At 41.3% G+C, this 16398-nt stretch overlaps 1 protein-coding gene across 16 annotated transcripts in view; it reads right to left on the minus strand.

Annotated features, from left to right (window-relative positions):
- TENM3 (teneurin transmembrane protein 3) overlaps nucleotides 1-16398 on the minus strand; it is an 816371-nt gene that overhangs the window by 23466 nt on the left and 776507 nt on the right. For all 16 annotated transcript variants that reach the window (XM_075610837.1, XM_075610771.1, XM_075610754.1 and 13 more), the window contains one exon: nucleotides 15409-16283. In XM_075610837.1, coding sequence (XP_075466952.1) covers nucleotides 15409-16283 — 875 coding nt within the window. The remainder of the gene's footprint in view (nucleotides 1-15408; nucleotides 16284-16398) is intronic.

Below are 16398 nucleotides of genomic sequence, written 5' to 3' on the forward strand. Positions count from 1 at the left end.
CCTGCTAGAGCACCGGGGGTTCAGTCAAAACGATTGGGCCACCTGTGCCAATTAGAGGATATCCTTGAAGCCTGCACTGTTACTAGTTTTTGAGGATTGGATTTGGGAACCTCTGCTCTAGTGGTTTTCTGGTTCTGAGAAAAGTTGATGTAACTATGGAACTGGATACTATCGTATCATTTCTGAAGGGCTCATCCTGTTCAAATCCTAATTTCAGCTGCCCTTGTGACTTTGGGAAGATAATTTCTTCTCCCGGTGACGTAAGCGTCAAAATTAAATTGTAACCTCTTCAGGACAGGGACTAGTTGATGTATCATCATATAAGCCAGTGACATGTAACAAAAAATATATTCTGTATTATTAAATCGGTTTGCTAATCTGCCATATTAATAGCAACTTTTTAGTAATATTAAAACATTGTTCCATCTGCTAAAAAGGAGAATCAAATATACTATATATTTCTGTAATTTGGCAGCGGATTAGAAACCTGTTGTATGGCGGAGTGCTTTTGTTTATTAATTTCATGTAAATTGCTCAATCGAATTGCCCATTTAATACAATACACAGAAAATTGTTGATATAATGCATCTCTAATCTAGATAGAAAAAAAAAATTCATACAATAATGTGCCTCTCTTTTGTTGCAACACAAATCCTAAAACCACTCTTATGCTGCACTCAATGTAAATGATGAACAATGGAAATACTTGTGTACTGTATGAAAAAGTGATAAAATGCTCAAATAAAAGGCCTAATTTTGATGTTTTCTTTTCTTTATTTCGTTTCATTTAAATGGCAAATATTTTGTTCAGGGAATTTAGCAGCTCGCCATTCAACTGCTGCAAACCCACATTAAATGAGGCTCTGTAAATCAAAACTACTTACACTTAATGAAGCAAAACAGCTGCAGCTGCAGTAGCACATGTGCTGACAATCACAGCAGAGTTTTAGTGTATTTATTTACAAAAGGCAATATTCACTGTTTCCCTGTCCTTTATCTGTTGCAGGGGTTACATCTATAGACTGCCAGCGATTGCTTTACTTAACGCTACAGAGGTTTTCTTGTTGTTTACCATGACCGATGATAATACCTGTCATGTTGTGACATTAGGATAAGGTGGCAGCTTTGTCAAGAGCTTGCACATGGGAGTATGCAACAGAGCGGCAAGTAGACTACATGCAGGATTCCAGGACACTGCATTGCATCATCGATGTTCAGGGCCGCCGACAGGGGAGGAGAGCCAGGACAAGTGTCCTTTGCCTAGTGGCTGTGGGGGGCCTGGCTGGCCAGTGCTGGAAGTAGGGCATGGTCAGTGGTCAAGCACAACTTCTGCATCCGGCCGCCAGGCCTTTGGTTGCTGCCGGGCCCTGGCACCCCCCAACTTCGGGGCACTGGCATTGGGAGACAGGTAGATCCGGGAGGAGGATCGGCATGGGAGAGAGGCTAGCGGCAGCTGGGGAGAGCAGGGGCACCTGAGGCCTGAGACCATCCCCAAGGTAAGTGTGTTGTTTGTATTTGAAAGGGGGGGTGGGTGTTGTTTGTATTGGGGATGGGGATTAGTGTTGTATCTGTTTGGGGGTGGGGGATTATTGTGGCGGTGTATTATTGTGTTTTGTTAGTGGGTAATTATGTGTGTGTGGAGGAGGAGGGATTGATGGGGCGGGATCGAGTGAGAAGGGGTAATTGAGTGATAACAGGGGAGAGAGTGAGATGAGAGACGGGGTGTAAAAGAGTGAGTGAGGAAGAGAGGGTGAAAGTGAGGTAGGCAGAGAGGGGGAAGAGTGAGAGACAGACGAAGTGTGAAATACATGGGGAAAGTGGGAATAGAGATGGGGAGAGCGAGGAGGTGTAAGGGGGTAGGGGGGATCACAAGACTGTCAACATGGAGGGGGGGGGGGCGCGGACGAAACTCTTGTCCTGGGCCCAGAGAAATCTGTTGGCGGGACTACTAATGTTAATCTGAGATCCACATATACATTAAAGGACCAAAATGACCATCATAATGATCACTTGCTGACCAAAGCATTGGTACTTATGTAATGTATGAGTGAATTTTCAAATACACTGTGTTAACCCCTTCAATCACAGAGGGATCTGCAGTGCATTTTATTTATTTATAAAATGTTTTACTAGGAAGTAATACATTGAGAGTTACCTCTCGTTTTCAAGTATGTCCTGGGCATATAGTTAAGATGACAAATAATACGTTACAAATACAGTTACATAAGTGAACGGGATATACAATATACACAAGACATTGCATGCACCCGTCGCCGCTAGCAAAAGTTGTCATTCGCTTTGCGACGACGTCGCGGACGACCAGGTCTTTGATTGGTTTAGAGGTTGTCACATGTGGCGACAAAATCAAATTTGGCCGGCTTAAAAAATTTGCCCCGCCAGCATTGCGTCGCGCTTACTATAAGCGCTTGCGACGGTGACAATGCATTTGTTTTCAAGCGACGTCACGTTGCCGTCGCGGGCACTATAAGCACAACCTTAGAGATAATATATTATGGGCGTATGTAAGTTACAGACCAGGTTAAAATGTGAGACAGCTTTGGTTTTGAAAGACCTTAAACTGGTGGTGGCCATGAGAGTCTTCAGTAGATTGTTCCAGTTTTGGGGTGCACGGTAAGAGAAGGAGGAGCGGCCGGATACTTTGTTGAGCCTTGGGACCATGAATAGTCTTTTGGAGTCAGACCTCAGATGATAAGTGCTGCATGTGGTAGGGGTGAGGAGCTTGTTCAGATAGACGGGTAGCTTGCCCAGAAAGTATTTGAGGGCAAGACAGGAAAGATGAACTTTGCGCCTAGACTCAAGTGATGACCAGGCTAGTTCTTTGAGCATTTTGCAGTGATGTGTGTTGTAGTTGCATTGGAGAACAAAACGGCAAATTGAATTGTAGAGGGTGTCAAGTTTGCTATGGTGGGTTTGGGGTGCCGAGCCGTATACTATGTGCCCATAGTCGATAATTGGCATGCGCATCTGCTGTGCAATACGCTTTCTGACCAGCAGACTTAGGGAGGATTTATTACTGTAAAGTACACCTAGTTTGGCATAGGTTTTGGATGTCAGGGTATCAATGTGCATCCCGAATGTTAAGTGGGAGTCAAACCACATGCCCAAGTATTTAAAACTAGTAACATGATTTAGGGTGGTGTTAGCGTTGGTTCTTATCTGGGGCTAATTCATTGGAAGCTTTAAAAAATTTAGTCTTGGTCCAAAATACCATTGTTACAGTCTTGTCAGTGTTTAAAAACAGTTTGTTTTGGGAGATCCAAATTTCGAGTCTCAAAAAGTCAGATTGAAGTATGTGTTCAAGGGCGAGAGGCTATGGCTGTGTGCATATAGGATTGTATCATCTGCATTGCAAAAGCTCTTCTGGCATTGTAGGTGTTAATACTGGTGTGAGATGGGGGGATTTTCTTTGTTACTGGTTCTGATCAACATTGGCGCAATGCCTCCTAGCTTACACCCACTGGCAAACCTTCCTGTTATGCACAATGTCAATTTGCATATAGCACAGTGACAGACTACAATATTGATACAATTGTGTTGGCCTTGATGAAGTAAACAAGAATGTTGAACAGAGTGTAAGGTTTAAAGCAGCAATGCCACCACCAAGTTTTTTTTTTAAATTGTGTTTAACACAGGGGTTCCCCCAGAGCTAAACTACAAGACTCTGAAGTCCAGGGAGGGGGCTTGCGGCTGAAGAGAAAAACAAATATTTTAATTTCACGAATAAGAATACTTGTCTAGAAGAACTGCTGGTGGGTGGTCAGCCTTGCAGTGGCGCCCAATAGGAAGTTGCAACGTCACTTGGAGATGATGTCACAGCTTTCTGTTAGTTGATACTGCAGCCATATTGTTTTTCATCAATTTACCAGTTCAAATAAGAAGTGTTTATTTCTCTGCCACTGACAGGGTTTACAGGGCTTGAAGTTCTGCTGTTCAGCTCTGGATGACCCTCAGATCAAATAAAGTTTAAAACTACTCATTCATTTTTTTTTAAAAGCACGGATTTGCTGCCCGACATTCTTTTAAGAGAATATAATTCTCTTCACAAAGCAGGTCTTCCAGAAGGATGGAATCAGACTACACAATATCATTCAAAATCGGAGCCAAACCATTGTATCCCCTATGCAGGGGTGTAAATTGGTAGACTAGTGGCCTAGAAATGCACACGTGCACCCCAAAACTGGATCGACCTACAGGAGACTCTCACATCCACCACCAGTTTAAGTTCTTTCAAAACTAAGGCTGTCTCACATTTTAATCTGGTCTGTAACTGTTACATACGCCCATACTATATAGTATCTTAACTGTGCATGCAGTGTCTTGTATATAATGTATACCCTGCTCACTTATGTAACTATGTATTTGTAACCATGTATTATTTCTCATTTAACTCTATGCCCAGGACATACTTGAAAATGAGAGGTAACTCTCAAGGTATTACTTCCTGGTAAAACATTTTATAAATAAATAAAATAGAAATAACCTTTAATAACATGAAAACTGCAAAAACCAACCCATAATGGTCATGACATAAATGGGGATCATCACCGTTGTACACTTCTGTGAAATCCAACTACAACAAGAACCATACCATGTTCAATTTGTAAGTGTGACTTATCAACTAGACAACTTCGGGTTTTGGGAATGTGATAGATTTCTCGAACACTATTATCCATCGAATCAGAAATGTGTTACCATCATGCCTCAAAAATATATAATTATACTGTATGAATTTTGCCTATTGGTACAGCTTGCTTTAAACTGTGAAAGTTGCAGCTTTCAAAAGTGTCTGTGATTTAACTCTTAATTTCAGTCGAGCCCAAGACTTTGACAAACAGCAAACAAAATAACAAACGGCAAACAAAACCTGGTCAAGAACTACAACTTTGCCCTATCCTCCTCTCCTGATCTACATGCCCCCCTTTCTCTCTGCTGTTCTCACCCTTCTAACCCCAGACCTGGCTAAATTCCCACAGTTCCTCTGAACACCTCTGGAGGAAATCTCACACTCTTGCAGACTTCCTTCACTACAAATTTATGCTATCCTGTTTCAACTCTGTCCTCTCTCAGGCTAAACAAACCTACTTTTCTTCACTAATCAACACGCACAAGTCTAACCCATGCCGATTCTTTTCTGTCTTTTACTCCTTACTTAGACCACCCTCTGCTGCCCGTTCTTCTTCCTCCATCAGGACTTCGCCGACTATTTCAAGGAAAAGGTGAAATCCATATATCAGGACATCCCCTCTGTATCCTCCTCCCATCCTACACCTTTTCCTAACTCTCCTCCTGCCTTCCTTAACTCTTTTTACGCTGTCACAGGGGAGGATGTGTCAATGCTGATGTCCTCTTCTCCCTCTACTACCTGTTCTCTTGACCCCATTCTCTCCCATCTCCTTAAACCTATTGTTCCTACTATAATCCCTACACTCACACACATTTCTAACTCCTCCCTCTACTCTGATACCTTTCCCTCCTCCTTCAAAACATGCAAAAGTTATACCATTACTCAAAAATAGCAAGCTTGACCCTACCTGTCTTTCTAACTATCGACCTGTCTCCCTCCTGCCTTTTGCCTCTAAACTCCTTGAATGTCTTGTATTCTCTCGCTTGCTCCATTTTCTCAAAACCTGTTCTCTCCTAGACCCTCTACAATCTGACTTCCACACTGCTCACTCGACTGAAACAGCCCTCCCTAAAATAACTAATCACCTCCATGCTGCCAAAGACAGAGGTCATTACACTCTGCTCATATTACTCAACCTCTCTGCAGCATTTGATACTGTGGACCACCCTCTTCTCCTTCACATTCTCCATACTCTTGCGTAATAAAGCTCTATCCTGGATCTCCTCTTACCTCTATCACCGCACTTTCAGTGTTTCTATTTAAACACATCCTTCTCCTCTATCGATCTCTCTGTGGGGGTACCCAAGGGCTCTGTCCTGGGACCTCTTTTCTTTTCTCTTTACACACTCTCCTAGGTGACCTAATCACATCTCTTGGGTTCAAATATCAACTCTATGCTTACAACAAACAAATGTACTTTTCAACCCCTGACCTTACACATGCTGTACAGACTAAAGTTTCTGAATGTCTCTCTGCTATATCATCCTGGATGGCCCTCCGCCGCCTTAAACTTAACATGGCAAAAACAGAGCTCATACTTCCTCCCAAACCTGGCCCTACTACCTCCTTTCACATTACTGTTGGAAGTACTATCCTCCAACCAGTAGCACAAGCACGCTGCCTAGGGGTCACACTCGACTCCTCTCTCACATTCAAAAGGTAGCTAAAACCTGTCGTTTTTTCCTCCGCAATATTACAAAGATACGCCCCTTTCTCTGTTACTCTACTGTTAAAACTCTGACACCGGCCCTCATTCTCTCCCGTCTCGTTTACTGTAACCTCCTGCTGTCTGGCCTTCCTGCCTCTCACCTGTCTCCCCTACAATCCATCCTAAATGCTGCTGCCAGAATCACTCTACCCTTTCCTAAATCTGTCTCAGCGTCTCCCTTGCTGAAATCTCTCTCCTGGCTTTCTATCAAATCCCATATCACACACTAAACGCTCCTCCTCACTTTTAAAGCTTTACACTCTTCTGCTCCTCCTTACATCTCAGCACTAATGTCTCGCTATACAATATCCCGACTTGCGTTCTGCTCAAGGATATCTTCTCTCTACCCCTTTTGTATCCAAAGCCCTCTCACGCCTTAAACCTATCTCACTGACTGCCCCACACCTCTGGAATGCCCTTCCCCTCAATATCCAACTAGAAACCTCTCTATCCACCTTTAAGACCCACCTCAAAACATTAAGGAAGCATATGAGTAGCTCCATGGCTGATAATTAACACCTCATACATTAACGGTGGCCCCCTGAAGATGCATTTACTGTACCAGAACGCCCTCCTACTGTCTCTGTACGTTCTTCCTACCAACCAATTCGATTGTAAGCTCTTCGGAGCAGGGACTCTTTTTCCTAAATGTTACTTTTATGTCTGAAGCACTTTTTCCCCATTATGTGATTTGTATAATTTGTTATTTATAGAATTGTCACGTGTATTACTAGTGTGAAGCACTATTTACATTAATGGCACCATATAAATAAAGACAAACATACATACAAATACAGAAGTGAGGTGAACACAATTTATAAATTTATAAATGTAAAAAAAATAATTCACAATCTTTTAGCTCATTGGTAGACTAAGTTGTCGTTATTCATTATCCAGTGCATTGTATGACGCTCCAGCGACAAGCAGATAAGCCAAAACGTGTGATGTAGCAAATATAATTATAGCCTTCAAGCTATAACAATGTTTAAAACCCAAGAGAAAGAGGAAAAATAAAGCAATGCAAATGTGTGCATTTTTTTCTGCCAAGTATGCTTTTAAAAGCCTACATTTATATTTGAACCATACATTTGCATTTTATATCTCAATTTGAACCCGGCTCTCTTGTAGCACTCACACAGCTTCTGTAATAATAATATTGCAGTTTATGGAGATGTCCCTTTTAATCTGTATTCAGAAGGATGTAATAATAACAGACTATGCTATAACAATCAGGAGGTCTTGTTGTTTGGAATGCTGTAATAACAAGTCATACCCAGTGGCCCGTATAAAGTTACAATGCAGTGTTGATATCACCAGAAAAAGAATCAATAGAAAAGTTAATGGTCAGAAATATATATTACACTTAAAGCTGCAGTTCAGTCCATATCCTGCATGTGTGTTTTTTTTAATAAATCAGTTCTGTAGTAAGAAAAAATACTTTTAGCATTTTCTGTTTTTAAAAACAACAACTTTGAAAGACCAATTTTCTTGTATTCTATTTTAACAAGCATTTGCTAAGGCACTGCCCCTTCATGTCCTGCCACAAGCCCTGGCACACCCCTTTGTCAGCCCTGCCCTCCCTTAACACATGTCAGTGCAGGAGTGCTCATGAATATTCATGAGCTTCCACTGAGAGACAGAAGCAGAAGAAAAACAGATCCCTTCACTAATTATGTCACCAAATTTCGCCTATCAATACATGGAGAACGAATTGACCTGCACCTATACAGTTCTTTAGGTAATTAGAGATTGCACACATGAAACGAAGTAAAAAAAATAATTAAATAAAAAAAAAGACTGCACTGCAGCTTTAAACGTTTTAAATTTAGTTTATTCCAGCTTTCACTGGCTTTCAAATATAGGTTTTAATGAACAGAAACTATTTATTAATAATAATAAAAATAGCATGTTCTTGTATAGCGCTGCTAGTTTTACGTAGCGCTTTACAGAGACATTTTGCAGGCACAGGTCCCTGCCCCGTAGAGCTTACAATCTATGATTTATTTTTTTTGGTGCCTGAGGCACAGGGAGATGAAGTGATTTGCCCAAGGTCACAAGGAGCTGACAAAGGGAATTGAACCATGGACTTGCAGGCGAGCCAGCGTTCGTGAAGGGAGCCGGGGAAGAGGTGGTTGGAGGCGGGCCAGTGACGTCGCTGGGCCAATCGCCCGCGACGCACTGACGTCAACGTCACGGCGCCGACGTCACGGCGCAGCCTCTCCTTCTATGGACTCGGCCTTAGACAGGTCTGCAACCCTGTCTTTCCCCATTATCGCACACACACACATACACACACTGTTCTGGACCATAGGGACAGGCAGCTTAACTCAATCCATATATAAAGCAAGGGAACCTTCTTACTTGCTGAAGTGTTTATTTGGGGCAACAGCATACAAATAAAAAGGGGGGAAAAGTACTGAGGGAACACAGGGACATGAGGGCAATGGAGGGGAGGGGGAGCTATTGGGGAAGTGGGAAAAATGCAAGATATAGGGATAGGTAAAAATCAGTGACTTTACCAGGATAGGAGAGATGACTGCTCAGGATGGCTGCTGGTACTTACTAAAAGACAACATGCTGGTCTGGGCTGATGGGAAATTAACTGGGACAATAACACTTGGCAAGGGGAGGGGGAGCAGTCCATTCTGGTAAAAGGCAGGGGGGGGGGTTGCCAAGGCAACTGGTTAAAGCCAAGAAACCCCCAAGGGATCGCAACATTGTTGCAACAGGCTGAGGAGTGCTGGTAGCCTGAAGATCCTGTTCTAGGACACACACACATAATCACACACACACACACACACACACACACACACACACACACACACACACACACACACACACACACACACACACACACACACACACACACACACACACACACACACACAATCACATACATACCCACACATTACCCCCTACACACACACACAATCACACAAAATCCAGCCACACACAATCTCCCCTACCCACACACACACAGACACAATCCCCCCTACAAACACACCTTTTTTTACCTGGGGGGGGGGGGGGGGGGGGGAAGGGATAAGGCTACCAAGACCCTGTCTGTGTGCTCAGCCATACAGGAGGGTATACAGGCAGGGGGAGGAGAAATGGCCTGTGTGCAGTGAAGGCCTCACCCCCACAGCAAGCAGATGCAGAGAGCAGCAGCCAGTACGGAATTTGAGCCCAACTTCCAGCACTGTCTAGCAGGGCCCCTCTGTGCTCCCCCCTCCCCCCCCCCCCAGCCCACAGTGCAGGGTTTAGCAGCACGGTGGTTACACTACTGCAGCCAGAGCTAGCAGATGAAGGGTTTTAACAAAATGACTACAGAATTGTGATATAATATAATCTAAAATATTGATAAAGAACTTTATTATTTAAGCATCATTGGGATTTTCTTAATGTGCATACAGCATTTGTGGGCAACTGTTGTATTCCATCTTCGGTGCTTTACCTGCACCCCCTTAACAGCTTACCACCCCAGCAGCCCGCTCTACCTCTCTCCCCTGTGCGGAGGGAGTGGAGATGGCTTCTTCCCACTCCCTGTACTGCCTAATGACTGTGCTAACTACTACTTCCCAATGTTAGGAGAGGAGTGGGACAGTATTCACCAGTGTGCCGGCATTAAGAAGCTGACTGGAAGGCAGGGGGAGAAGTTCCTACCCACGGCTGCAATGTGTCTTCTGCCTGTGCACCAATTTATAGGTAATGTGCAGACTGTTCCAGAAGATTAGGTTCCAGGAGGACAAGAGGAGAGAAGCCTCAGGGAGAGTAGATCAGTAATGTTTCTAAAGTAATAGTATAGACCAGGCCAACCTGTTTATTATTTTGAAGATAGAGACAGTACATTTTAAGTTAGGATCCCTCAAAGAAGGAATGGAATCCTGATTCAATAATGAAAAGGAATACGCATGCCACAGAGGGCCTCAGAAAAGAGGGATCCTAGGGGCCGGCGGATCAGCTCTAATATTCCTCATTAGTCTTTATGGAAATGGCAGATCCCAAACAGGCAAAAGATATTGGGTGAAGTAAGAAAAGACCATCAGGATTCCCATAGGAGCCCAGAGTACAGTAATCGAGTAATACTGATGAATTGTTCCGAAGCAACAAGGGCGGCTTGGTCCCACACTAACGCAGAGCAACTAAGTCAAAGTACTTTAATGTGAGTGTTAAGAGTGGGCACGGATAGAGGAACTGTATTCATGTAGGTCTATTATAAAATCCAGTACAACATTGTTACTATGTGTATGAGCGGGCCCTAGGGACAGGAATAAATTATTGTTGTACTACAAAAGTTCCTGGCGACCATTATTCTACAACTTTGCTACCTCATCAACCAGCTGCCTTGAGTCCAGCCCAAGTCAAAGGTAACCCATGCGGAGTAGCTATATAATACACACCGATGTAATCTCCCTAGAAGCCAGACAGGGAGGGTTACATAGGTAACCCCAACCCTCTCTAATAGTACGTCTGCGAACAGATGCATTATAATGAACCCCAACCATCTCTAATAGTGTATCTGAGATCAGATGCACTGTAAAGAATCCCAACCCTCTCTGATAGCGTGTCTGTGATCAGATGCATTGTAAGGAATGCCACACCCAGTGTTCGACAAACCTATACATTTGCTCGCCCCGGGCGAGTGGATTTAACCCCCGGGCGAGTAAATATTGGCCCAAGCAGCACACGTTTGGTACTAGGTGGCGAGTAGATTTTTTTGTGTGGCGAGTAGATTTTTTGGTGATTTGTCAACCACTGGCCATACCTATCTAATAGCGCGTCTGTGATCAGATGCATTGTGAGGAACCCCAACCCTCTTTTATAGCGCGTCTGAGATCAGATGCATTGTAAATTCTTCTGCATTTGGTACAATTTTCAAATGACCTGAAAAGGGAACCCCTTAGGGATGTCCGAGGACCTGGTGAACCTAAGGCTTCATAGGAAACATCTGCTGAAAAACGCTGGTTTAGACCAAATCCAGTCCTTTTTCAAGGTCGACATGTGCGGCTTCACAATAACAAAATACACTAAGCAGTGAGGAATCTACATGTATAGAAAGATGACTACAATTTAATGCATTAAGCAATCATCTGGCAAGGAGCATTTCATAACAGTCATGTAAAACACGGCAGATACAATCAAAAAAGCATTCGGCACATCCAGTTAGATTTTTTTGTACCGATTCAGGGTCAGCCAGCAGAATGCAGGAGGGTTGATAAGTATTTGCATTGTTGTGGGTGAAAAGCAATTGTATGGGGATTGACATTTCCAGAAAGGCTGGTTGTTTTGTGAAACTACTGTATGAATCCTGTGCCATTTCTTTTTCTTTAAAAAGAAAGCTAGGTCTTGATCTGTAATGGTGAAATACTACTGTATTATACCTCTAATACCACTAATCCTATTTTGTAACAATAGTACAGAGGGGAGGCATCACAATGCTCAGCAATGTGTTGCAGAGATTTAAACAACTGTCACTTTTGACAAAATGTTAATTTTAACTAGGTTTACATAGACAAAGAATACCAGAATGGAAACTGTAATCCACTGCAACGAATCATTGCATTTCATTTTACTGCAGTTTATTGTTTCCCTAGATTAATAAAGAAGCCATCCTGAGTCTCACAGTGATGTCTTTATTAAATAATGAAAAAACTATTTTGAATGTATGGCTCATGTTTACTAAGCGGTGCTATTCCATTAGACACCTTCTGGTGTCAGAAGACACCCTAAAGGGCCATCTACTTGAATGTGCTGCACGAGATCTTCCAGAGCTGTAATGTGTATTTTGGAGCAGCCCTTCTTTGTAAATATTGGCCTTTACGTGTTGAATGCGCTAGAAAACCATTTGCCTGTGATGGAATGTTATCTAATTCACAAGTCACACACTATCTCCTACAACCTTTTTTCTACCCAATGGAAAGCTCTTGGCAAGTAATGTCCAGAAAGATTTGTATATTTTGAACTCCACAATATTAACCCTGAAATGTTACCAAAACCCGTTTTAGTCTCCGCTCTCCCATCGGTGGGCTGTGTTTACTCCCTTGCCCCACTCCGGAAGTCTTATAAATGACGTACGACTACATTCTATAAACTACAGAACATTCATCTCACATTTCTACCACTTGCGGTTCACGTGCGTTGCATCCTCTGTATGTGTGCTGGCCAGGATACCACAAAGCAGAGTGCACATACAGAATAAGCTCAACAACAAGTGAAAGCTATTTACTGGCGTATTTCCCAGCTAAGGCTGGTCATAATTTGTATTCATTTCTCTTACACATTCTTTAGTGCTAGTTAGTATGGTGCCCTATAAATATGATACCAAATCATTACTGCATCATTTTTATGTCGGTTCAATAATCACAGCCTAGAAATCCATGGCTAACACTGCTACTAGGAGCATATGCATATGGGATACATCAAAATGTCCTTCGGTGTATAAGTGTGCAGTCTAACGATTTTTTCATCAAGGTTATTTCCAAACAGTACATTCCTTCTAACTATAATAGTCTAAGGCTGATGGTAGGTTGATTCACTGTAGCCTTTAGCTACAAATTTAAGGGTATTTCAAAGTGAAAAGAGTTTAATGATTTTCTTTTGAATGTACTAGTACACCTCTGCCTATATAATTAGAACAATATTTTCTGTATGCCAAGAGAAGTTTGAAAGAACACCAATATTTATTTTCTGTTTATTTCAAAACTTGAGAAAACTCTGCTTTGTGGATGATAACTTTCAGTTATACTGTATATACAAATCAATAGGCAGAACCACGAAAGAAGAAGGGGATATTCATTTCATGCATTTTGTTGCATACTCATTCTTCATTTACACATTTCCATACAGGAGCCATAAGGTTGAAGCAATAGTATATTTTAATGCTGTGCATTATTTAAAAGGAGCCGTTTTCCCCTGCAATCCCTCTTATCCTAATCCCTTCTGTCCATAGACATCGTTTTGTTTTTTAAGGAGTAGTCCCACAGATCAGGCAAATTAAATATATATATTTGAAATAGCTCATCAGTGTAATTGGCTTCCTTAGAAAGAGTCAATGACCCCACAAATAGCAATTTGGCTTTGAATCCTGTGAAAAACGAATATATTTTGTACCCGTTTCGTTAATATAAAGAATACTAAATGCTATAGGTACATTGGCCCATATTTACTAAATGGTGCTATTACAAAAGATACTCTCTGGCTCTGGAAAGGTGTACTATGGAATAGCAATGCTTAATACATCAAGTCCATATTTTTTTTTTACGCATCTCAACTTGATTTGCTCATTCCTGAAGTCCTGATCATGTACAGGAATAAATCTGAGATTTTAATTGGAAATTCAAAGAAGTCACCCTCAACATTTTGTATACACTAAAATAATGACTGACAGTGATTGGCAATGAATAGTTGAGATCCACTGGAATTCCTTGGTGTCCACTATTGATATTAATGCAAGCAGACATTAAATTTGTCACTGAGGAATAAAATCAATTCAATCCCAATTTGCAATTTCCATGCTTGTTTGTATAAACCCCTGCTATTTCCAGTTATGTCATTTTCATGGCTGAAAGGGCTTTTTGCAAAGTGCTTTGGGGATCTGAGAGACATAGTAGTAAATTATGTTGTTTATATTTTTTTTTTTAAAGGTGCATTTGCTTATTCCCATGTATAATGGTTTGATAGGAGTATTGAACCATTACAATATTGATTAAATATTGTTATGGTAGAAAGGAAATCATCTTTATACGTGTAATTGTCTGAAAGTGGTATTATACAAAATGATCCATTTCATCTGTGGGTAGTTTTAGATTCTACCAAGGCTGGAAACTAAGATTAATATCACCATTACATCCACCCCACAAAATGTTTGAATACTGTAAAAAAATATATGAGCATGCAAACATGGTTTACTAAAAAACGCTGCAGAAAAAAATGTACCATTTCCTAAAATGATTTAATTTCTTGTAGAACAGTGAAGAACTGAATCTAGATTACCTCAGCAATACAGGGAAATAAAACATAGCATGAAGCCTGAACGATCTTCATATTTATGTTATATAACTTCTAGTTCAAGAGAGGTCTCTTAACATCTCAGACACACAACTTTCTGGAAACACCATATGGCTGAGATTAATTTGCAACATCTGCTAAGAGAATGCAAATAATCAAAACTCCTTCTGGAAACTGAAATGATAATAAAATAATAATGTATCTTCTACACCAACCTCCAACATCACCCTCAAATTATTCTAAGATATCATTTGGATATTACATTGAATAAAAATGCCACTTGTGAGCACATTCACATGTCTCTGACAGGTCTGCAACCCTGCCTTTCCCCATTATCTCTTAACATACAATGCTTCCAATGCAGCTAGGGATTCTGGGCAATGACATGCAAATGAACACGCAGTATCGCTTTTTTCTTCAAATCCATTTTAACATGAACCCTTATAAACTTATGCCTACCGCATTACTCAGCTTTTCAGCACAGCCTGGATTTAAGAAGTGCATAACCAGAAAACCTACTCACAGACAGCTGTTTCAGCCTTTTTGGTCTTATCAGTGTGAGGATACAGTAGTCAGACTGCCTTTGCAATTTGAAGCCGAGATAGGCTTCAACCACACATTAAATAAGTTATATTACATTTCTAATTTATGTCACAATAACCAACATTGGTTACATGAAGTACATATATTTGGTGATAACTGAAATGTGTAACTTGATTTCATTCCAAAAGATACTATTAACCAGTGAAGTATTAGATTTGCTTCTCCTTCCTGTGCATGTAATACTCAAATTAGCGAACACCTATTTATCTCAGCCAACGCAACCTTCTTTTATCTACATTCCTTCCTGTCCTCATTCCAAACCTTTCAGAAGTAAAATGATATATTCCACATGTTAATATTGTACCATATTAATACTGTACTTTTTCATTTGTATTCTATAACGATTTATTCTGAGTTCAATAGACTGCAAATTAAACGATAAATCCCATCTGACTGTATAATAGAACTGCATATTGAAATCAGAAAAATTTGAATATTTACTCACTCGAAGAAGGTTGTCCATCCAGTTTCATCACTTTTAGTGGCCAGAAGTCCACTGTTGCCATGGTAGGTAAATAATACCAGTTCCTGTCCTTGAGCAGTCATGCTTTTTAGACATCCATTGGTACCTATAGTTAACCAAATCACTTGGTTATCTGGCGAGACAATTCTTACTGGCATGCGGTTTGGATCCCGTCTGATGCGAAGGGTGTTGCCATTACTGTCAGTAACAGCCGTTATGTCATTTTCATTGCTGTAGCTAAAGTTATACAAGTAGTCTCCCGTTACTAGACTCATGGTGTACTGGTGTGTACCATTGACATCAAAAATATAAAGCTCTTGGTCTGCCGGAGAGGCAACTTCATAATAATTCATTGAGTTAAGGAAGGGTTTGTTCCTTGAGACAGCCCGGATCCGAATATTACCCAGATCTGCAATGTACAATGTGCCATCCGGTGATGCTGCCAGAGATGACGGCGCACTGAGCTTAGCATCTTTCGCATAACCATCCCCAGTTTGGTAGCAGTCGCAGTTGGCATCATTTTTGCAGTCGCAGTCTGACGGTATGCCAGCAACCAATGAAATCTCCCCATCGGTAGTGACCTGCCTTATCCGGTTGACCTTCTTTTCATCAGTTTCTGTGATGTAAAGGACTCCGTTATAAGACACGGAAATAGCTGTTGCCGATTCTAAAATCGCTTGTACAGCATATTTCCCTATCAGGTACTCAATCCCAGGGACTTGGCAATACATTGGCCTTCCAGCGGCAATCCGAACCTGGCGGTTTTCCGTGATCTGTAAAACAACATTGTTGTCCAAAACATAAATGGAGTTGTCCATTGGATTGATAGCCAGGTCTGTAGGCCATTCAAGTCGCACCTGAAATAAATAAAATGTAGCCATACAGCTGTAAAAAAATGTCTAAAATATATTTTGCATTTACATAACCATTGCTAATCAAAACAAAAATAAATCCATGTAAAGAAATGGATAC

Source organism: Ascaphus truei, chromosome 1 (genome assembly GCF_040206685.1).
Source record: "Ascaphus truei isolate aAscTru1 chromosome 1, aAscTru1.hap1, whole genome shotgun sequence".
In the NCBI taxonomy this organism is placed as follows: domain Eukaryota; kingdom Metazoa; phylum Chordata; class Amphibia; order Anura; family Ascaphidae; genus Ascaphus; species Ascaphus truei.